The 24126-nt window shown below is 42.6% G+C and overlaps 3 protein-coding genes across 4 annotated transcripts; 1 reads left to right on the top strand and 2 right to left on the bottom strand.

The window, feature by feature from the left end:
• Positions 1 to 56: 56 nt before the first annotated feature.
• Positions 57 to 10234, bottom strand: LOC113154624 (phosphatidate phosphatase LPIN2-like). Of its 2 annotated transcripts, none has more exons than XM_026348927.1 (20): positions 10019 to 10234; positions 7098 to 7298; positions 6909 to 7004; positions 6561 to 6829; positions 6371 to 6478; positions 6147 to 6258; positions 5231 to 5990; positions 4997 to 5096; positions 4687 to 4880; positions 4506 to 4599; positions 4319 to 4388; positions 4018 to 4107; positions 3547 to 3590; positions 3311 to 3461; positions 3041 to 3189; positions 2771 to 2857; positions 2390 to 2542; positions 1949 to 2063; positions 1681 to 1784; positions 57 to 1481 (listed from the first exon to the last, which is right to left on the bottom strand). In XM_026348927.1, exons 2-20 carry the CDS (start codon positions 7287 to 7289, stop codon positions 1334 to 1336), a joined length of 3036 nt encoding a protein of 1011 aa, XP_026204712.1. In that variant the 5' UTR covers positions 7290 to 7298; positions 10019 to 10234; the 3' UTR covers positions 57 to 1333. The 2 variants fall into 2 exon arrangements, with proteins under 2 accessions (XP_026204712.1, XP_026204711.1); XM_026348926.1 differs by having other exon boundaries at positions 4006 to 4107; positions 10019 to 10233.
• Positions 10235 to 11497: 1263 nt separating this feature from the next.
• myl9b (myosin, light chain 9b, regulatory) lies at positions 11498 to 16068 on the top strand. The gene is made up of 4 exons (XM_026348930.1): positions 11498 to 11649; positions 14378 to 14575; positions 14914 to 15075; positions 15169 to 16068. The coding sequence occupies exons 2-4, from the start codon at positions 14392 to 14394 to the stop codon at positions 15342 to 15344; spliced, it is 522 nt and encodes a 173-aa protein (XP_026204715.1). The 5' UTR covers positions 11498 to 11649; positions 14378 to 14391; the 3' UTR covers positions 15345 to 16068.
• LOC113154625 (mucin-5AC-like) lies at positions 15893 to 23712 on the bottom strand. The gene is made up of 3 exons (XM_026348928.1): positions 23418 to 23712; positions 21301 to 21542; positions 15893 to 20534 (listed from the first exon to the last, which is right to left on the bottom strand). Exons 1-3 carry the CDS (start codon positions 23434 to 23436, stop codon positions 18951 to 18953), a joined length of 1845 nt encoding a protein of 614 aa, XP_026204713.1. The 5' UTR covers positions 23437 to 23712; the 3' UTR covers positions 15893 to 18950.
• Between the last annotated feature and the right edge of the window lie 414 nt (positions 23713 to 24126).

The raw sequence follows: 24126 nt of genomic DNA on the forward strand, positions 1-24126 counted from the left end.
TTCTTTTGTTTTTATTATATGAGCACAGAGAGTTGAACAAACAGCACAGACAGTGGTTTATCTGAAAGTCGATTATATTTATTATACCCTGGTTTTTAAAAACAGTAACAGCAGAACTCCAACGCTTATTCACACATTTGGATGACGAAAGATAAAAGAATAAAAAGTCGGAATAACAATAAATACTACAGTGACACTGTACAGCACGAAGGCACAGCAGCAGGCGACACCACCGACACGGTCTGTCACCTGTGGAATAAAAGTCTCTGTCGTGTAGTGTACAAACGTTTCTATTACTTTGTAGTGCAGTACTTGTAGCTCTTCTAAGGATCACCTGGAATGTGCTTTGGCTATTTTCACAATGATGATGGTGTCCTCAGATCCATCTGTTAGTCCACCTTAAAACCACCTTTACTACTTTACTATTCAACTATCATTCAGCAAATGTCACACATTAAACCCAGCTCTCCCTCTAGAGCTCCAAGAGGTTTTCACACCTGGGGCGAGTGCAATTTGAAAACACATTTGTGCTTGACTAAACCAATCATGCTCGACCATGATGGGAGAAAACTTACTACAGTAAAAAAAAAAAAGGCTCTAAAATAGTCTGAAGCATTTGAAATACACCCTCGCACCATATGTGGTTGATTGGTACATATTCAGTATCCAGTATAAAGAATAACTCCTCTTCACAACCTTGAAACCCAAAGACATTCTCTGTTGTCAGCAACACAGAGACGCATAATCCCTCATAACTCCACAAAATAAAAAAGGGCAAGAGGTTTGTGTTGTAGCCGCGTGTGCCTGGGTGTGTTCACATCAAGCCACTAGGAACAAACAGTGCACTGAAAATACCCAGATCAGTCACACAACAGCAGGATTATAGCATCAATTAATACTTTTCTTTTCTGTTTAACTATATTTTCCATGTTTTTAACTTTGAAATGTATTGTATTAGAGCCGTCGTGCCAATATAATACTTAAATGTATATTTTAGATTGACTATAATAGTGGTATAAACAATAACATAAATGTTCATAGTGCTATTGGTCCAGTCTTGTTACTATCTTACATGCAAACAGGCAAATATTTTGTCAGAGAATGCGAACTGCATAATGATTTACCCACTTGCACGTCCATGCACATGTGACTTTATCTGGTTCTGTCTCTTTGTTCCAGTTTATTGAGTGGATCATAAAAGGCAGATTTATCAAAGGCAATAATTAGGCACACCGTGAATAAATATTTGCAAATGAGAAGGGAGAAGGGCACAGTGCATGTGCTTGCCTTTATACGTCTCTGTGTGTGCGTTTTGTCAGCTGGAGGTGTGTGTCTACAGTAGTGTGTTCAGGTCCACTTCTGGCAGAGGCTCCTTCCAATAGGAGAAACTGCTGTACTCAGGACAGTCAAAAGAAGACGTGTTCCCACCAGCAGAGAGCACGGGGAAGAAATGCTCCACCATTTCACTCAGGTGGCTGTACCTGCAAAAACACACTTTTACAATGTTGCATGAACGTGAACTTAAATTATTATTAGATCATGCATTTAGTTTCATTGTGCTGTGGTCACTGTTATATGGCTTTTTTGAGACCACGAAGAAACATCAAAGTCAGACATTTTGAAAACATACACAGAGATTTACAAGGTGTTAAACCTCTCCGTGTTGTATTGCACACTTACGACGACTTGTTTCCTTTAGTCTTTTCTCTCATCAACTCTCCTTTAGGGTTGACAGTGAATATCCTGGTGTCAGGTACTCCAACCTGCTTATAGGCGTAACTATCCTGCAAAGGTGACAGTAGCAACATATCGGAGATGAGCTTCAGTATCAATTCTAACCTTTTTCAAGTATTTATGTACATTATAAGGATAATTTGGCTGTTTCAGCACTAATCAATAATGTGATAAGGTCATGTAGATGCTACACATTATAATCATTGTTGCTTACATTAGTCCTGTTCCCGAACGCCGCGTAGAAGGGCTGTCTCTGTGGGTTGAACAGGTCCCTGATGTCCCCGAGACAAGCAACTTTAAACACCTCTGGTTTCTTCTCAATAACCTCTCTGCACAGGTTGGACAGACAGTTAAATGTGTTCATATGTCTCTTTGCATACATTTCAATATTTCTTACAGTGTAGTAGCTGAGGATTAGTGTTTGCTGGGTGCTGTTTTGATGTAAAAGAGTGGCCACTAGAGGTCAGCAGTACATGCTATTGTAGACATTTTAGACATTTTACTGCACAGCTCATGTACTGACATATAAGATGACAAAGCAAGAGAATTGATCTACTTCATGTCAATTTCTACGACATGAAGTATGCTAAAACATAAGCAGACCATCTTCGTAGGGCACTGGTTGCACAGTAGATTAGTGGCATGTATTTGTTACCTGTGTAGTGCTGAAAAGAGGCTGCTGGGAGCCAGCAGCACAGGACCTTTAGGAAGCACTATGCCTTTATCGTTGACCCACTGCAGGTAGTTCTTAGTGATTGCAGCCATACCTATAGCCCGCGCTGAACAATACAGGAATTTATAGCCATTTCTGCAAGAAGGGGATAGAAGAACTTGGGTATTTAACTTGCCTTGTACCACACTTACGCAGTCAACTGGTATTACAATGGCATCATCTGCATGAGATAAACTTGATGTACTGTACTTGGTGCAGTGTGAATAACGAGTGGAAGTTTGTTGAAAGAAAGACAGAATCAGAGAATAGAAAACGTCTTAAGGGCAGCACTGTTCCAAAAAGAAGAAAAAACAAATCACATACTGGTGTATTTTGTGGTAGAGTTTGGCAATGCCTTTGTGTGTCCAGTCTTTCCCAAACTGAGGTAGAATATGACCCAGAGCATCAGACCTGAGGAGACAGAAAGTGAAGACTGGTCTTAACTAGGTGACAATGTTATTTCACACAATGTTTTATGTAGAGTAGACAGTTTAACATCAATGTAGGAAGAAGATCTATAAGAAATAGGCATTGTAAAATGTTTATTAAACTCTCTATACACTCTACAGTGCCAGGAAACCCAGCTGTTCTTACTTGGTGATGGTGCCGTCTATGTCCGATATGATGACACGATCATCCCAGTTCCACAAATAGATGGCAGCCTCACAGCGACAGGTGCCTTGGTATTGTGTGGTCACACTGAACACAACCTGGTTGGCTCCTTCACGCAGGTTTAAGTTTTCCTGGATATCGGGGAGGGGAGAGTTAGCTAGGTGTTAACTAGGCCACACTTCTGTGTGGTCAACCACAAAATGTATGTGACAGAGGAATCTGTGTGAACTTGGCCTTGAGTTTGTCTCTTACTATCTGTTCAGAGGTCAGACGTAGTGATTTGCGGTACATCTGGCTGATGCACTGAGTGGTGCTAAGAGTTTCTGCTGACACGCTGGAGGGAATGGTGGCTTTTCGGCCAAGCCCTGCTGCCTCATCACTCTCAATGTCATCCAGTGTGGCTCTGGGGAAAAAGCAAAAAACAACTGATCCAAGGTTTCATAAACTTTATTAACTTGTGTTAGCTGACGCGCAGTGAGGCAACTTACATCACTGTTGTCAGTGGCTTCTCTTGCCCCTCTGAGGGTTTTTGCTGAAAAATAAGGTTGTAACAGCAGCATTTTAACCAAAAACAGTGTTTAGGTGTTAATGGTGGTTTTCATATTAAAACATAAGATGACACTTCATTGTTAAAATGCACACAGTCATAGTGCAACAATTACCATAAGGCATAATAAAAAACAACAGGGCAAAAAGTACGCAAGGCAAACAGGCTATTGTTGACATTGTAAAGTTGACATTAAAGATATATTAAAAAACTATCCAGAAGACAATCAGTTCCTACTCCTTTATTCACTTTCATCTCTCCCACTCTTTTTCCTCTTAGCATAAAACCAAACCTGGCTAACAAGGCCGCACCTTGTTTAAACACAATGGATGTATTTTTGCAGGTACAAACATGCAATTTCTCTTTTCTTACTCCACAGAAACAAAACTCAGTAACTAACCTGAGTGTCTACCTGGTTGTTGTCCATATCTCTTCTCCTCCAGAACCACCAGCGTCCAGATTTTTTGGGCATCTTGTCCTTCACCAGTCGTTCGATTGTACTCTATAAGACAAAAGAGAAGGCAATTAATACAAACACAAACATATATATATAATCATAATCACCAACAAACTAAAGTGTAAAACTAAAGCAGCTAAACATTAAAGTTATAAAAGACATTTTTTAATTGGGCGAATCTCATTAAAAAATTTAAGGAAGCATCACAAGCTGACATTACTATGATCTTGTTTAGAAACAAACAAACAAAAAGTACCTTAGGCAGGTTTTTCTGGAAAGCTGTCATTGACAACACCACTGGAGCAGCCACTGCCCAGTTATAATAGCTGTGAAATATGAAAGTCAACCGATTAACAATCACAGAGTCATGATTTGATCAACTTCGTGAGACACTGTTGTAAAAGGTTTTAGTACATATATGTTAGTACTTTCTTAAGTCTTACTTGGAGTTGATGCAGATGACAAGATTGGGATCCTCAATGATTCCTGGATTTTTAGCAAACTCCTGGTACGTCACAATGTGCTTCATAAACTTCTCTGGAGAAAGAGCAAAAGTAAAAAGATTGACTGACGTAACTCCACTGGACGCATAGTAAAGATCACTACATATTCACTAACATATACCTTTGGTGATTTGACTGGTGTCGCCTTCTTGTCCACAGAGAGACATGCTGACATCCATGTTATAGGAGGTGGAATCAGACAGATACTCTGTTCCACTGTCCATGGCTCCACTGCCCACTGACTGAGGCGACTGGCTTCCTGAGCAGGAAGCCTGCTCTGCTGCGTGCTGAAATGCTGCCGCTGCCTCTGCCTCGCTGCAGGAACACAAAAGCGTTTCACTTGAATTATTCTCCAGTGTAACTGGACAGAAAATGTTTAACAGACATTACAGCACAATTACTGGGTTGACACTGCGAGCCATGTCGTTTACCTCTTTGGGAAGTACAGTGCAGCCATTTCTGGGTCTAGCGTGGTCAGATCATCCAAGTAAATATCTGTAGGTCCTAGATGGTGATTACGTCTAGCTGCGACTAATTAACAGATAAAAAAAGAAATCCCTGGTGAACATTGACATAAGCTGACAAAGATGTTCTTCTTAGTCTAAAATGAGTTTAATTTTAATTGTTCATTAAATGCACAATAAATCCTTAGACTACTGTTTTACCTTTCTTCTTGCCCTTGACCTCTGGTGAAGTCCAGCGTACTCCCACAGCTGTCATTTCAACTTTTGAATCGGTCTTGTTGGGCGTTGAGCCTCTTGCTGATGCATTCACTAATCCTGATCCACTACCCTCTTCCCATCCTTCAGCACAGGGATCTATCCCACTGTCGCCTTCACTGACTGGGACACTGCTGGATGAACCCTGTTCACCTTGTTCAGATGCAGCCCCCTGCTGTTTTAGATTTGTTGACTCTGTACTACTTGGACTTGCTGTTGTCACTGTGTCATCTTCTCTCTGTTGTATGAGTTGTTTCTGTTCGTTGCCTGGTTTATTAACACTGACAACACCGACTGTGTTGTTCTTGCTATCAAGGTAATCAGCACCATTAGTTTGACTAGTGGAATATAAAGACAAGTCTCTGTTCTCCTCTGCCATTGATGTTGATTGATGTGTATGTGCTGAGTCTACATTAGTTTTAACTGATGATGTACAAAACTCTGGGAGCACACTGGAAGTCGAGTGGTCAACGTGAAGGTTTTTCTTCTCAGCTAAAGATGTGTTTTGCATTGTACCATTATCTGGGTCTTGGGAGGGAGTCCTGGGTTGTGGCCTGATCACTGTTATGCTGCCCAGTCTGCCACAGCTGATGACGGGCTCCAAGTCCAATTCAAAGGAGTCCTGTCTCTTTATGGCGCGAAAATGAGAACTGCCTGAAGGGGAGATGTGCTGCAACTCCACCGGCGTCCTCTCAGATTGACACAGCTGCAAAAGGGAGGTCAGTGAGAGCAATTTGAGACAGTGTGGGAGTTTGACAATATCGAATCTAAAGCATTACCACACTACGAGTGGCCTTTGAAAGCACACCTACATACAGTGAGTGCGCGTGTGTGTGAGGATATTATGTGCGAGTTGTCATACCGTGGGAAAGCCTCCCCAGTTCCACTGTATCTGAGGCCCAGATGATTCTAGGGGTTTGACCAAAAGTTCAGAGTCACTCTTAGGAGAGGATGGTCGGCTGTAAAACACAGTGCTGGGAAAGAGAGACATAAACCCAAAAACTTAATGTCTGATAAAACAAACTTTTCTCAATCTAAAAATAAATATATGAATGACTTTATTGTGGACAGATTAACCTTCCTCACCTTTCTGAGGGTGACTGTTCTCCCTCAGAGTGAGGATGAGTGTCCCAGGTCTGCGTGGCCCCCAGCTCCTCAGTAGGCTCCTCAGACAGCGAGTAGTACACTGATTTACTGTAACACACACAAAGATGTTTTAATCTACTGGGTTAACTTTGAAGGTGTGACCATGGATGTATGTGTTTTAATCACTGACCTCATTTGCAGTGCCGTGACGCTCTCCTCGAGAATGGAACTCTCCTGTGCAGCCTGATCACTTTCTCTTTCCCACTCCTCCTTCTCTCTTTCCCTCTCCTCTGACGATGAGCTGCCATCTTCTCTGAGGTGAGTGTCAGAACGCACGCGCTTGCGGCGCCGTTTCTTCCTACGGGTGCCAGACCCAGCAACGAAGGATCCCTCAGAGGCCTCTGCTGTTTCCTCAGGGAGCTCAAGAGGAAGTGGGGATGTGCACAGATGGGCTGGGACCTGCGGCAGAGCGGGAGACAAGGGACAGTTACAAATTAATTGGAAAAAACAGATCAATATACTTGCAAGCTAGTCTTACCACCATGTTTTCATTTTCCTCCACAAAAAAAGCTTCTCCATTGTCACCGAGCTTCATGTGCAGGTCAACTGATTCTCCGTTTATCTCAATGTCCACCTAGAAACACAATAATTAAAATGTATCTTTAAATAACCAAAAAACAAAACAAAAGGAAACTGAAATAAATCAAGTAAGACGGAAAAGACGTACAATTTTCTCCTTGGATCGCAGCACCCCCAGCTTGCCAAAGCGAACATGAAAAGGGGAACACTGGAATGATCCATCAGGCTGTCGCACCACAATGACATCGATCCCTCCTGTGAGAGTGGCGGGGTTAAGGCCACGGTACAGCTCCTTCACTGTCACAAACACTGTCTCTGCCAGCTGGCCCACAATATTCATGGTTTGGGACTAAAAACAAACAAGAAGTGACAACAGTGAGGCCCAGTGAAACAAAAAGTGTGCATTTAATCCTTTCTGTAGTCTGCAGTTAGATCCTTAACCCTTTGTTTCATAATGTCAGCAGCAACTATTCCCTTCACAGTGGGCACCTTTTCAGAAAATACAGCAGTGCCTTATATTAAAAACAACATCGTTAGTCAAAGAAAAGTCTCACATGCTGCAAGATCGCAGACTTTGAGACCAAGGAACTTCAAATAATTTGCGTGTGTTCTGACAAATCAATATCAATCGTTGAAGTTTAAGGGTTTAAGGTCAAGAGATGGGAGGGAACGGGAGATCTTTCACTGATACTTGTCCAGACGTTTGTTCTTGTAAATCTAAGGCAACAACTCGACTCAACTGAAAAGGTTTGCTGGATGAATTTGCAGTGTAGTTAATCATCACAATATGTGTAAAATCTTACTGACTTGCTGCTGTAACTGCAAACGAGGACGCACATGTTAAAAAGTTAGTTTATTTTTGAGCATGGCCTTACAAGCCCCGTATCTATATCTAGACAGGAAAGAGGATCATGTTTTGCATACATAACATAAACAAAGACAAAGTGGAGGCCGAAAGAAGCAACCTTCACTGTAATTTTATCAATTTTCAATTTCATAATGAAACCAAACTTTTATATTATATATTTAATTTAGTTATATATTTATATTTATAGAGAAATCAACAACAACAACAGAGGCCGTGATGGATCATACGGTGCACCTAGACAAAGGTTTAAACCTGTCTATAGCATCATTTGTTCAAATACACATTACCAAACGGTCTTACCCAGAGTGAAGGATGCAGATGTTCCCTCCCTAGCAGGCTGTGTTGCTTTGACTGCCTTTCTGCCATATGCCACCGCTACACAGGCCTTTCCCACCGCAGAAACCCAGGACCAGTCTGAAGAACTTTTACCTCCATTTCCCACCGAACACTCAATTCCCCATAATTCTCAGCTGCCTCTCAAATCTTGTACTGTTCACCCCCACGGCCCAAATATCAGTGCAGCTCAAAGGCTACATGTTTTTCTAGCTCTGAACAAATGAAACGTTGCCATCTGAATCAGACTTTCTACTGACAGCGCGCTAGTCCTCTCTGCTCTCAGTTGGGGAAAAAAAATTATAGCAGTCTGTGAGAGAGCCCTGGCATATTCAGGCACAATTACACAAGTACACACTATACGTTCACACCCTCATGTCACACCAAATTCATACTTCCTGCACATGACAGCCAGACTAGCAGTTTCTAAAAGGCCTGGACAGGCTATTCAAACACGCATGGCATGGAAATGCACGCGCGCACACACACACAGACACAGTTTCTGGGCTTGACCACAGCCCTCTGGGCTGTCAAACATGAGGGGGCTCTCTAGCAGTCATGCTCTACCAACACTGGAATATCCTTCATAGGCCTAGCCAACCTGGCAGGAACTCAAACAAACAACTTGTGGAGTTTAATGGATATCGCTGTTTGTGCTGGCTAGAAGAGGACATGACAGAAAGGTGGGGCTTTTTTAGTTCAGTCCGACGTGGAACTGATCCAATAGCACAGATGCACTATAAGAGTTTGTAGCTCATGACGTTTTGATGTGTGTTGTCACTTTCTGTGCTCATTCAGCCTTTTCTGATATATAATTAACAGTGATATAGTTTATAGTATTTTATAGTGGACAATGGTAGTATAAACACAGGTTAAAATAGGGATGCCAGCAGAGAAATGTGTACAAGGCTCAAATGTCACAGTGTCACAATTGGCATAATCCCACTCAAATTAACTAAGTGTCACTAAATCTAATTAAAAATTATTCTAATAAACTGGACTAAACCCTTTCATCAACAGCCAACAACTAAAAGAAGTAGTTGCGGATTCATTTTGTGTCAGTTCACCACCGTGGTTTCACCACTAGATGGGACACTGGACATTTCAACAATGCCCATAGAGCTACATGTGCCTCACTTTCCCCAGGGTGGACTCATCTTGTGCCGACCTTTGCCTCCAGGGACACATGGTCAGAGACCTTACATCACTCTAATGCAATGCGTTCATCATGTGAGTCATAATATCTGGGGCCCACAGCTGCTTTGTGTGTTATGTGTATGAGATATTTTACATATTCCACTATTCATCACTATTACTGACTAAACATTATTTTACATTTAGCGGCAGGAGACCCCACTTCATAACTTTAAGTTAAACGACAGGTGACACGTTCCTACAGCATTTTTCCATTTAAAGAGTTTCCAGAGTAACTTTAATTGACTGTTTACTGTATAGGAGACATGTAAACAAAAACATAAACACAAACCAAACCCGAATAACTTCCGCAAATGCTGACTCTATGGCGCAGTCCAGGGTTCACGTTATTCACCAAAACTAACTAAACTATCGACACTTTTAACCCAACCAAGAAGCACAAATGCTCTACAGCTATTTACTAGAGAGATTAATCACTGCTTTTTAAACGGAGCACACATTATTATTTATTTTATTTACTAGAAAACAAGGTTTGCTTGACAGAGAATTCATCGCTACGAAGTTACAGCAAATAAAAACAAGCACGTGGATTTACATACTTCTTATAACACAGGCTATTTAACATCTCACACGACTAGAGGATATAGCTTTTTGAGAATAAGACCGTTTCTTTCTTGCGTGTTGAAGATTAAAGTCTTTTAAAAGCAGCTTACCTTCACTGTTGCTCTTCACAGTAAGAAAACAGCCATCCTGGACGCTGGACTTCTGCTTTACTGCGCCTGCGCCCCAACACACGTCAATCACTCCAACAGCCAATCAACATTGCCGCATAGTAACTGTGGCCCGCCTCTAGTGCTCATGTCTACAGGAAAGGTGAAATGATGCATGAGGTCCTCAGACCTGCAGTGTCTCTGAAAACAGAGACAAAAAGCATCTACATGGGCTCAAAACAACCTTTATCACATGGTGAAAGGAACTTCTCACTAAATATATTTCTGCATGCATGTCTCTGAGACAGATATATGATGTTATATTATATTTTTCTATATGATCATGTGATAAAAAGGGGACTTCACTTATTTTCTCGACACTTTCTTTGTGCCTCAAAATTGCATGTTTCTCCTCATGATCACTCATCGAAGGATTTTCTTTTTTTACAGAACATGAGACCTACATGGAACCCAGCAGAGGGCATCACTGCACCTGCACAGAGCCTCATCACACAGAGAGGCCTCATTTCTGTGACAGGATGCTTCCTGTCATGTTGTCCACAATTTCTTCTAAAGAATGAAAGTGTCCTGTTAAGACATACAAACTTAAAATATGTTGGATACTGATAAAACATAATTTAATTAAGTAAAACCCTTTAGATATATACATATTTATATCTATATAAAGACAACAAATGATGCCATTATTATTATCATTATCATTATCATGTATATAATATACAATTGAGAATTACAAAGGAGCATGGAGGCAAGTAGTAATCTATCAATTAAATGCCAGGTATGCAGCAGGGGGTGGGTTCCCTACCTACTGCTATCATCATCTTTACAGAATTGTATTGATAGTAATTATTTCACAATTAAATAAAAATACATTAGCCTATTTTAATCTATCATTACAATTGACAACGCATTTAAAGGTTACAGAAAATTGAATACTAGTAATACAAATCTCTTCTCTTCTCCATATATTATGTATAAATATGCAAAAAAAATATATATATTTTGTCAAGTGGTGGAGGTTGAAATGTTAGAGCAGCCTTTTTTATTTTTTATTTATTTATTTTCATAATATCTCGTTTGTATTTCACGACGTTTTTTTAATAGAACACAGTAGAATAAAGTGTGAGCAGCCACAGAGCAGATGTTGCCCCGGCCAAACTGCCTATTTAAGGAAACCTATAGTCTTACAACTAAAACACTGCCTTTCAAAACGGCTCTGCATCTGCTCACAGCTCCCTCTCCCATGTTTGCACTCTCCACCACACAGAGTCTCCTCTAAATGTTTAGGCCCTTTTCTCTAAATAAGGCAGCCTTATCGTAGTTCCTGTCATTTCTGCCTTTTTCCCAAACATCCCAACCAGCGTCTGTGGCAGTAGCAAGCTGCAGCCTGTGCATTCTTTTGCCTTGTATGGAGAAATGCCCTGGCCTGGGACGTCTTTGTACGGGACAGGGTGGCCTCTCCATTGGCTGGGGCAGAAAGGGGAGGGATCCACAGTGAGTCTGATTCTTTAAACAAACTTTTTCAGCAGGACTGCCTGCTTCCCTTCCCACTGCTGTGTCGGACCCAGACAAAAGGAGTTTGAAGGACTTGAATATTCCTACCTGAAGCCAAGGTGAGAAAGGGAGCGTTTTTTTTATCACATAGTTGCATAAGTAGATACTCAGTGTGTACGTCGAATGATGTTAAAGAGGGTTTTAGAGTGTTAAAGTGTGATTTCTGTGAGTTCAGTGATACAATGCTGAACTGTCAGAGCTGACAGTGAAGGGGACGATTGAATTACAGAAAGCCTCTGAAGTGGATCTTCGATTAAAGGTAGTAGTTACAATAGAGCTTTATCATCTGTTGATCAAACTACATGAGACCTGTAGCAGCTGTGTGTAGGTTTGAATGTGCAGTGATAGACGCACTGGACGCCCGTGTGTTTACTTCCACCCCATCACTACGGCACATTAGACGGAGGAATTTCTGAATGCAGCTGACCCGTTTAGATCTGTCTCACTCCGCTCTCTGTTTGTTTTTAAAATTCCTGACCATTGGCCTTTGAGTCTTCGTTACAGTAGAGGTGCTGTGGGTGACCTGAAGTGAGGGGTGAGGGTTGACAGCCCGACTGTTTGGTCTAGTGCGTGTGTGTGTTCTCGCTGGACAGAGGAACAGAGGAGACTTTGTCATCCCAGAAGGGTCCACAGAGTCGTGGACAGAGAACAAACGCGATTGTCTGCTGGGGTCAAAAATAACTGTTCTCTCCCTCTTTGTGAATGATGGAGACTTTTGGTGAACATTTCAGCTGTTGATATGACACCAGACACAGTGGTACGTGAAGCAAAAATATGAATTGTGAAATAATAACACTTCAGCCTTTCACAAATCCAGTTTATAGATTGCTTGAAGCAGAACTATTGATGTAGAGTTAAACAACAGTTAGGTTAGTTATCTCCGGATACACTACTGAATCAATGGAGCCAAACGGGAAAGCACACTACAGATAACTACATTCCTTGCCCTTCAGTTGGACTGTTTACATTGGAGCCACTTCATCTGAGCCCTAAGTTCTCCTTTACAGTCACACAATCGCAGCCTAAATTGTAAGTAATCAGATCGAGGAATTCCTCCGTTTCTGAAACTGCACTGGATTGAATTGGAGCTGGCCGCTGCTTGGTTTCCTGCTTCCTCTGTGACTGTGAGATGGAGAATGGAAGGGCTTCGAGCCAGCAGCACACACCTTCCACATTTCCTCATTTAGTGGCACCTGAAGAGATAGAAGCAGCCAAACGTTACTTAAACTCAAGGGAAGACTGTGTCTGTAGTGAACGGAAGTGTGTGTGTGATACTGAACAAGTTACTACATCCTTGCTAATATGCTTCTTTTGGCACCGAGCACCTATAATATTGTGCTTGAATTCTCTCCTGTAACCTTTTATACCAAAAAGCAAAACATAAAAATTCATTACTGGACTTAAACTAACCTCAAGACGTATCCTATAATTTATTATACTATAAACAGTGGACAACTGTGGCTGGTTATGCTGCTTTGCATGAACTATAAATGTTAAAAAGCATCTTCATTTGTATATAGATCAGAAGAGGAGGAAGCCTTCTGCTCAACAGAAACAGATAAAGGCGCACATAGATAGGCAAACCTGCCCTCACCAGCTTTTCTGTGAGGCCTTTGTGAATCATACAAGCAGCCGATACAGCAGACACAGAAAAGTAGGACTACTGTGGTGCCCATTAAATATGTTGACAGACAGTGTCACAATGAGAGTGCCCCTTGGAGACAGGGGTTTGGAATATAGGACAGCAAAGAGCTATTTATAAAATTGTTGAATACACTTGTAGCCATTACTCTAATGTGCTAGGGAATAAATATGTTGGTGCAGAAATGTGTTCAATTTATTTTGTAAAGAATTTCAAATCACATTAAATCACAAGAAAGCCATGATAAACAAAGATATTCTGATTAAGTATTAACAGATTTAATGAATGAACTCTTAAGATGATCACATTTGAATCAACAGAGCCCAATCTTGTCATTTATAATTGACTAGAAATATTGTCTTATACTTAACAAAACCCATTTATATGTCTTTAGATGATAATATGTGATTTGCCTGGATATGTTTAACGCTGAGAAACAGTTCCTCAGCATATTGAACTAAAAACTGTTTTATGCATTTTAAACAGTATATCCCACTAGGGTCAAATATTACAGACAAAGGTTTTAAAATCAACATCAAATTAAAACAAATCTACTTCTGGTTATCATTTTTAAAAACATGATTTTAATTTTAGCACAACATTTTATAACATCATACAGTCAATGATTAAACTGTATGAGTTAGTACCAGCTATGGTATTCACATGATGTCATACTTCTGTGTGACTCACGAGCCACATTCACCTGCTCCTTCCTGGCTGCGCACCCTGTGCTTTTGTCCTCTGTCTGCTGTTGCCCACTGGGTATAATGCAATCATAAAGTGCACGCACACACACGAGAAACCCTTGCAGACTGGAATGTGAGTGACAGGTCTAATACTGGAGGCATCTGAAGTTGGCTGCAGCGCGCGCTGTGGTGACATGTCATTTTCACACCCATCACTGTACCCGACATTTAAGGAGAATGTGATTCTCTGTTTGGACGCGGCAATCGAAGGATATTCTCCTGGAAGAAAACCCGTAGAAGAGCTGCACAGATCCAGTGCTTCAGTTGTAACTGTAATAAATAAAACGCAATAATAAAGAAACATTAAATATACAGCCATATACATCCATTTCAAATGATGTGTTTGTGTTAGGCTGCCTTATAATATACTATATTAACACAGTTTTATCTAACCACCAGATCAAGCCGCCATCATGTCAAGCAAGCGTGCCAAGGGAAAGACCACCAAGAAGCGCCCTCAAAGGGCCACCTCCAACGTGTTCGCCATGTTCGACCAGTCTCAGATCCAGGAGTTCAAAGAGGCCTTCAACATGATCGACCAGAACAGAGATGGTTTCATCGACAAGGAGGATCTTCATGACATGCTGGCCTCTCTGGGTAAACACCACTGCTCTCAGTCTGTATGGATACAAGTGTGAACCTGAGGTTCAAAATCATGAACGTTGCATTTTAAAGGGGCACTCCACCAGTTTCACACATGAAGTTAGTGGAATGAGGTGGTGGAAAGAAATGTGATTGATCAGTAGACTATCAAGGAGTTGCATTATGGGAAATGTATGATGCAGTGGTTTTTGGTTTAAAGGTTTATTTATCTGAACACTGTCAGTTTCCCTCTTACATGTAAACTACATTATAAAAGTGTTACAGTTGTTTGTATAGAGTTGTTTACATAATAACATCCGTCAGTTTGTGAGTGTAACTGTGTTTGTCCTCAGGGAAGAACCCTTCGGATGAATACCTGGAGGGGATGATGAGTGAAGCACCGGGGCCCATCAACTTCACCATGTTCCTCACCATGTTTGGAGAAAGGCTCAATGGGACAGATCCCGAGGACGTCATCCGCAACGCCTTTGCCTGCTTTGATGAGGAGGGATCTGGTGAGTCACCATAAGCAACATACACCCATTATGGCACAAAATCAACGCGTTGAACTTTTATCTCCCACTCACTGGATGTTACCCGTATCCAAGGCGTGATCCATGAGGACCATCTGCGAGAGCTGCTGACCACCATGGGCGACCGTTTCACAGACGAAGAGGTGGACGAGCTGTTCCGTGAGGCGCCCATAGACAAGAAGGGCAACTTTAACTACGCAGAGTTCACCCGCATCCTCAAACACGGCGCCAAAGACAAGGACGATGAGTAGAGGAAGGAAACAACTGCCTCAGTCCCCTGCACACATTCTGCACCCCAATTTAATTCCTAGCTCCTACTTTTGCGGAAATCCAATAGGAATGCTGTACATCCAAGTATTTTATACGATTAATTTACATCTACACATTTGTCAAAGGTAGGATCTTGGGATTTATTTCAGAGCCACAGAAATATTCTGCAATACACCACTAAACCATTCTTATCATCAGTGAAGAGCAGTGTGTCCCAGTATCTGCATCTCATAGCAACAAGTCTACTGCAGCTTGATCCACTCTGACTGCAGTTTGATCTTTGTAGGGAACTTGGTTGGACTTTGGAGATGCATTAAACACCAATATATGTGTGTGTGTGTGTGTGTGTAGGGGATGTTTGGACTGCCAGATTCAGTGCTACATACAGTACCAGCCATGTTTACCTCTTCCTGCCAACTAGCTACTACAGCTGCACAAGCACTGCAACAAGCCTTCCCTGTAAAAATTTGTGTCCCTGTATTATGGAAATGGAGAGAGTAACTGGTCTTTCTGGCTGTGTTTGGATTTATTTTTTGACAATCAAAAATAGTGAGGAACTCTGCTATCAGATGCTTATTTAGTCTAAACAAATATCCTCCACTGTCAGCTGGTTGTGTATTTGTTGAAGGATCAGGTATGTCTGTGCTGTTGAAGGAATTTAGTCTTGAAATACTTTAGACTAATAAAGTTTGTTTATTCATGCCATTGACCGCAAAAAGCGTGGATGTGTGTTGGGAATGTTTTTAAGACAGCGTAGCATGTACGGTATGTGCCAGACCTCTGAAATGTTCTAGAAAAGGTGTCTGACTATATTTAATTTGCTGTTTCAAGCATTATTCAGTACATTTGAATGTTTTATTCTTTGGCCTACTAATATATATATATATATATATATATTGGCTACATCTCCTCACAGTAATAATTAAACATTTACCATTGCAAGATTATATTCACATTTCACTGACATGAATTGATCATTATGTCTTCATTCTGTAACATTTCATTTGAAAGAATAAATCATTTTTAGCAGTAATAATGCACATCAGTGGCCTGACAGTCAAATGTTGAGAAATCCAGATTGATGCATGGATGTGTGTGTGTCCTCCCACTCCTTTATAATGATCTGCTACAGAAAACCACAGGACAAGAAACAGAGAGACACACACTTCCTGTGAAATAACTGTTGATGTGCTGTGCAGGCCGTGTTCATTGTACTTTAACTTGACAGTAGGCAAAGCACAGGTCTTACAACATGACTTCTGCTCTATTCACGTGCCCTTAAGTCATGTCAGTGTGACACAGTGAGCCAGCGTGCGCAATACCATGTCCATATGACAGAAACAGAAGAAGAAATGGCATTTATGAAAAACTGAACTTTTATTTCTTTGAAATGCTTATACAAAACACACATTTAAAATTTAAGGCATATATTGCACAGACTATTGAAGTTTTTATATTAAAAAAAAAAAAGAAGAAAAAAAAGGGACATAATCCCTCAGTCGTAGGTTTAAGGCACAGCAGCCAGTCATACTGCCAACAGTCAGTCATGATTCAGAACATGAACATGGGAAAAAAAAAAAAACATTTTTGAATGCATGTGGCTGTATAGAAAACTACAGTTTGAGATAAAGTTTGTTCCAAATCCAAAAAAAAAAAAAAAAAAAAACCACTTTGAAAACATTTACATACATCATTACATGATCGGAGCATCAATTTGCATCTAAAAACCTTACTATAAAAAGCCTGCATTCCTTAACTTTATTTAGCCATTTCCAGTAAGAAGTTGCCACATTGGGGTGCTGTAGTATGAATAATAAAAATATTTAATACTTAGTATTCTACACATGACCCAAGCCTGATATGACCTGTGTAAATTGAGGTATAAATCCACATCAGTCTGATATATTTATAAAAACATCCTCCATTGACCTCTACAGAAAACAAACAGCGAGGAGACAGTCAAAACAAACAAGAAGAAACAACACGTGGTCGTTGGATTTGCCATTAACAAGAAAATGGTTCCGGGATCAGTGCACAGCAGTATTCTGACCTCACATGACATTTCCTCCCTCTGTCTCTTCCAACTCCTTGCAGATGCAGAATGTAACTGTTTGAACCAACCGAGGCTCAGTGACACTGGTAAACATGACAATTCAGCTACAGTTTTATTCACACTGGAACTCAACCTTTCCACACAATGCTACTGTTAATAGATGTCCAGCTGGCATTTAGCCATATATTGTGGTTTGTGCTAAGACAGTTTCACAGAAACTACGGCTTAATGAATGATTAGAAATTCTATAGAAACCATTAGACTAGATTAAACTAGATAAGTGGTAAGCACAGATGAGAAAACTACATTTATATGCCGTGGCATCTTCTAGGCAAAAAAAAGCAAATCATCAGTACATCTGCAACATCTGCTCTGTGAAGACACCACCACTGCTCTGACATTCAGGTTTAAAATACACTGACCAAATGCGAGGGCCCCAGATCAACAGGGAAATTTCAATAATCTCTCTCTCTCTCTCCCAAATAAGAAGATCCAACATTTAAAGTATTTTGTGTGCTGTAAAAAGTGGAGGCGCCATGTCTCACAGCGAGTGTAACGTTTCATTTCAAGAGCCGTAAGAGCTTGATGTCATCGGATCACCAGGCTGCTCACCTCTCTACTGAAATTGATTTCTGTAACAGATCCAATGTGACCTTCTCCTGTTGATCTTATATTCACAGTCCTCCCCATCAACAATAGTCCCTGAAATCTGCACACAACTAATCAAAGAAAAAAAAAAAAAGAGAAAAAAAAAAGAGAGAGAGATAAAGAAAATACTGTGGTTAGATGGGAGAGAGAATAATGGAGACAGACACATCGAGTCATTTAGTCAGGTTCGCTGCAGTACAATCAATTTCTCTTCTGCTCATCTCCACCTCAGAAAAGGAAACAGGGGAATGTAGTGAAATAAAGAACTGAGAGAAAAATTATCAGAATTGCACCAGTATGACAATGATAATGACTATAAAGTTGCTGCTGCACACAGGAAACAAGATGTCTGCCTTTGTGTCCTGGAGAGGAATGGACAACATTCAGCCTAACCAATAATGTTTTGTACATTCACTAAAGTCCAGTACTGCTACTGAAAAGGCTAGTTCTGCTGGTTCTGGTGCCTATATACCGCTTAAACTTTACAATTAGGGGATACTTTGCTTCCTCATTCATAGTCTGTAACACGGAAAAGGAATTAATGGCATAAAAAAATTGTACAATACAATTACTGTGCACTGAGGAATGTTTTTGAGAGTGTTCTTACGAGCTTTAACAAGAACGCCATATTAAACAATAAAAGTTGCTAGAAACAGCGTGTCTAAAAAAAAAGACCTTGTCCATTACTTCGCTTTAATTCATTGTCCCAACTTTAATTCATTGCCACGTATTCTGCAGGCACGGGCTTGAATACCAATAAGGGAGTGGTGAGGAGCATACATTCTTGTATTTACAGTATTGTCCAGCTTAAGGGACTGGCTGGTCTCTCTCCTGTATGTGTGTCTATATATATGTATATATAAAAACAGATGCTCAGTTCCAGCTTCTAGTTAACGGTTTCGCTCACTGTGTGAAGGCTGTGCTGTGGGCTCCACACTGTGGTGATTGGGGTCTTTACCACTTGCAGGGAATTAGGTTGCCTGGTGTCAGCATGGACCATGTTCCAAACACTGGGCATCACTGAAGAACTTCTCTGAGTAGTACTGCTAATAGAGCTACCGCTGCTGTTGCTACTTGTAGAGGATGGCTGGTTGGGAGGAGTGAGCTGGGATGTGAGGCCGAGAGGTGTGATTGTTGGAGTGGAGGGGGACGCAATGGCTGAAGCCAGGACAGGCGCTGAAGACTGGACCGAGACTGTGGAGGCTGGAGATGATTCTGAAGCTGAAACAGGTGATGGACAGGGAACTGTCACTGGGATTAAAGCCGGTTTGTGAAATGGAAGGTAAAGTGGGACTCCTCTGGGAGACGTGAAAGAGGTGACGGCTGAAGAAGGAGCAGCTGGAACAAGCGCTGCAGCTGGGGGTGAAGCCTGGCTTGAAACCGTGACTGAAGTGGAACTTGTACCTGAGACAAGAACTGATGGCACAGATACTGATGTTAGAGCTGGAACTGTTGCACCTGTTGGACATGTGATGGGATGTGACGTTGGAGCTGATGAAGCTGAGGTAACAACTGGAGCAGCAGATGACTTTTGAGAATTTGGCTGTCCGAAGGCTGTAGCCGGCACTGGCACTAGGTTTGGTAGATTGGCTGGGATGGATTGAGGCTGGTTTGAGCCAGAGGCACTGGCTGTGTCCTTATCCAAGGGGCTCCAGATGACTTTATTAACCGACAGGGGAGATAACCTCGGGGCTGAGCCCAAGACTGGAGCTGGGACTAATACAGGTGCAGTTGAGGACTGAGGCACTGGTGCCTTCACTGAAGTCACAGCTGACACTGGGACTGCCATAGCCTTCTCCATCAGACTCTGGACCCTGCAAGCATCCATGACTTGTTGGTTGTCCTCGGGTGGCGGTGTGGGGCCCATATCACTGCTGTAACCACTGCCCTGTGCCCCTACGTCTTCTGTCTTTACAGCATCTGTTGGTTTGTTCTGGATCTCCTGGAGTCTCTTGAGGTTCTCCTGCTCTGCTGCCCTCTGCAGAGCTGCATCAACTAAGAGCCTCAAATCACTGAAGTCCTGGGTGGGGAACAGCTCGGGAGGAGTTGGGGGTGGCGTGTTGAAGAGGCCACTGGTGGGGCTAGCTGCCACTGTTGTGCTGGTGAGACAAGCTGTATTAGCTCCCTGCTCCTCTGCTTCCCTCAGCAATCTCTGTGTGTCCAACTTCATCAGCGCTTGGACTGATCCTTCTTTATCAGGGTAGCCTGCCCCTGTCAGAATAGCAGTCGCTGTGTTCCCAAGAAGACTGAGGTCCAATGTGGGGCCAGAGCGGATGACAGAAGGGCGCTGTTGAGATGTGCTGGTGGAAGTATTTCTTTCTGGAGAGCTGGCTCCACCTCCATTAGATGAGTGGCCTTCACTTTTACAACCAACCTTGCGGGAGATGGTGAACTTTGTGGGGTCTTTTCCATCCTTGCGAAGCAGGTCGGGGAGGAGACGCCGACGCGCATTGATGAACCAGTTGCATATCTGGGAAAAGATGGAAAAAGGAACAGCGGCTGCTTACTTAATATAGCATTAGCAAGAAAGCTTCACTTGTTGTCACCTAAACCTCTGCGACACACAAGGTCTTATAATAAATAAATCAATAAATAATAAATAAATCAATCTACCACCTACACCTTTTTCTTGAACTACATCTGTATGAGACATAATGAAAAGTTGACAGTAATACGGAAAGAGATGAGAGCCCTCAGACAGCTGGCAATAATGAAGGACTGAACTCAAATATGCTGAGCCACAGAGAAGCCAGCCAAAGGCATTCCAGTGAACTGACTACATAACAAGAACTCTGCTGTTGGCTCATGCTGATCTGTAATGTCTTATCTAGTGTAGGCTGCCTGTTTTCTGTGTGCCTGTGTTATGAAGGAAAGAGGAAATGTGAACTATTGATGCAATGAAGTGAAAAGGGAAGGCTGGGAAAGTGCCCTTCTTAGCCAGCACAATGTGGTGATAACGTCTGATCATTGTGTTGCTCTCTTATGTTCAGTTCATTAAAAAGACGGAGTCCAAACCGTATTCAAACTTATACAAAAATTAGTTAAAGACCACAGTTAAAAATGAACATGAACGTGTTTATCATGTGGACTAATTCCTACTAAAGAACAGAAATAAAATCCACCAGAATGCAGAAACAGTGAGCACCACAAGTGTCATTTCCTCTGGCAAGTACCGAGCACTTCTGGGAAAACAACAATAAAAAAATTAATATACTGTATAAAAACCTGGTCCTCACCTGCAGCAGGGAGAGGTTGGTCTGGCCCGACAGACTGAGTTTCTCCTGCTCTGACGGATAGGCGTTGAAGCGGTGCTCGTACAGCCAGCTCCGCAGAATCTGCACTGCCTCTTTGGGCAGGTTGCCTCGGCGCCGACGCTTCCCAAAGAGCCCTCTTCCTGACAGGTCGAGTGGGGAGCCATCATCGCTGTCCGACATAGCCGAGGAGTTCTCCTGCTCCGGGCAGTGCTCTTCTTCCAGAGCTGAGGGAGAAGAGGCAAGGTGTCAGTCACGCTCACTGCTACGGCACCGACAGCCTCTTTTACCCAACCCTGCTAGTCGTTCGGTATAAAAAGGTGCTCTTCTGTGTTTTGTCATTAAATGGCATTATTTTCACTATACACGAGGTGTGCGGAAGGCAGAAGGTAAGTGCTTTCCTGCCTCTGCAGAAAGCGGTGTGATTTGATTTTCATGCCCAAAATAGAACCACGCTTCCTCAAAATTATAGGAGCCATGTAAGCAGAGTAATAAACACAGCAATGAACAAGTGCACAAACCTCGTGAGTTGCTTTCTTCTTACTTTCAGTTGCAACACAGTTTGAAAGAGTCGGTGGCCTGAACATTTTTAAACAATGGCTTTGTGATATGTTGTGCGTGTTGCTTTTTTCTATCCATTGCTGACCACTGGAGGGAATCTCCCCACAAAATGGAGCATGCCTGATCCCAGGGGTGGGCCACAGAATGCAGTAAATGTCTTTCTCTGGGACTGACTGAAACCTGACCCCTGGGGCAGCGCCTGTCTTCACAAAGGAGATTGTGTGCATATCAACATCACAGTAGCCAGTGGCCCAGGAATCTATTGACCATGCAAAGGAGGCTGTTTTCACCTCATGCCAGTTCAGCTTACAGCTGACAAATCTGTGGTATCCTGCATTCTTAAAGTTGGGGTGGGGGGGGGGGGGGGGCTAAAAACATACAAATGCAAATTCACTGAATTTTCCCCAATCTGTATAAATGAGTTAAGCTCCACTTGCACCTAAATGTATGTTGGTACAGAACTGGGAGTAGAGCTAAAACAAGTTAGTGAAACATCATCATGATCTCCAGCATGCAACTAATAGTTGTGGACAAAACACTGCTTTTCCATACAACTCCCTCCAAAATACTTAATATAACCACCTTTAATTGAACTAATAATCACACAATTGCAACTATTGAATTGTGCCTAGCTGGGTCCATCATCAATACACACAGTGGGCCTCACGTTATCCTTCCCTCTAATAACAGCCTCTGGGAGAGACATGATGTAGGCCACGACAAAGCTCTCACCCCCTCAACTCCACCGGCTCACTAGGCTGACATTAAACACATCTGCCATGAAAAGATCTGACCAATGTATCCGTCGTGTGTATGATTCAGAGTTAGATGCTGCTTTGGTGCAGCACGTCACATCCACAGCAACTTGATACGAGGCAGAGGATGTCAAATAGATCCGAGTGTGTTTACAAAATATCGCCTTTATCGGGATTCAAGCTTGTCAATCAGTGCCTCTGAATCCGCTGCTGGTCGTCTACTGTGTTTCTACCTGGAGCCAAACGGTCCCCAGAGTAAAAGTTGGAGATCTCAACTTCTCAGAGAGCTAATCTGTCCAATGTGCCCGCTGCACATCAAACACCAACTTTTCACACCGCCCCGCTTTGTCCCGGTGATAACGACGCCGCGCAAGTTCAACCAAACACGGACACACACACAAAAAAAAACACACGACTAGGAGGAATGGTTAGGAGCTGGAAAAGCCAAAAAAAAAAAAGAAAAGGCAGCTTTCGTTAAATTAGTCGAGGGAAGCGCACAAAGGAGGCAGGCAGCAACACACACACACACACACACACACACACACACACACACCGCCTCCCGCATGTCGCTCCGCCAGATGGACACCATGCCTGCCTCCACAGACAGACGACTAGCTGGCTAGCTGTCCCTCCACATTCAAACACAAACACACGCCGCATTTGCTCCCATTACACACACACACACACACACACACACACACACACACACACACACACACAGGGGGACGGACGGACGGACACTTTACAGAGTGACAAATAAAAGCAGCAAAAGCCCGCGGCGCTCACCTCGTTTGAACGCCTTCATTCTTTGTTGACGGCTCGCTGGAAAAACACGCAGCTGTCCCCAAGTTGCTCGCCGTCTCCACTAAAAGCGCGTCCGGGAGTCCGGACGATGGTTGGACGCACAACGGCACTTTGTTCCGAGACGCTAAAGGTGCCTGCGCTTTTATTTATTTATTTATTTTATTTTATTTTTTTAATGGATATCTTTCCTCTCAAATCTCTGGCAAACGATCTTCGCCGGACGGTCCTCCTCCATCGCTCGCCTCGCTCTCCGCCCCGCCAGGAGAAGTGTTCGCTGCCTGCTTCGTGTCGCTGCTTCCTTTTTTTACCTGCACGTAGCAGCAGCGCCAGCGCTGTGCCAATCTACACAGGCGCAGCTGAAGTGGTCCCGCCTCCTCCGCGGCCCCGCAGCCAATCGCCGGGCTCCGGGAGTCCGTCGTCGGCCAATCCCGGCGCTCGGCCAGACAGCGGACGGACCCCGCGTCGTTGTGACTGACGGGAGAAAACAGATTTCATTCAAAAACACAGCGCAGTCATTGAACGTGTTGTTGTTGTTTGTCGACACCGCACGATCGCTTTTCATAACTGCGCCTCTTCGCACGCTGCAACGTGCAAACATGTTTCAACCTTGGTGGTTGCATCTGTTCCTGTGTGCCGCATATAGCAACATCATATGGAAAGGCTTTACGTAACAAGAGCAAAATGTTCTAGT

This window comes from Anabas testudineus, chromosome 5 (assembly GCF_900324465.2).
Source record: "Anabas testudineus chromosome 5, fAnaTes1.2, whole genome shotgun sequence".
NCBI classification, from domain to species: domain Eukaryota; kingdom Metazoa; phylum Chordata; class Actinopteri; order Anabantiformes; family Anabantidae; genus Anabas; species Anabas testudineus.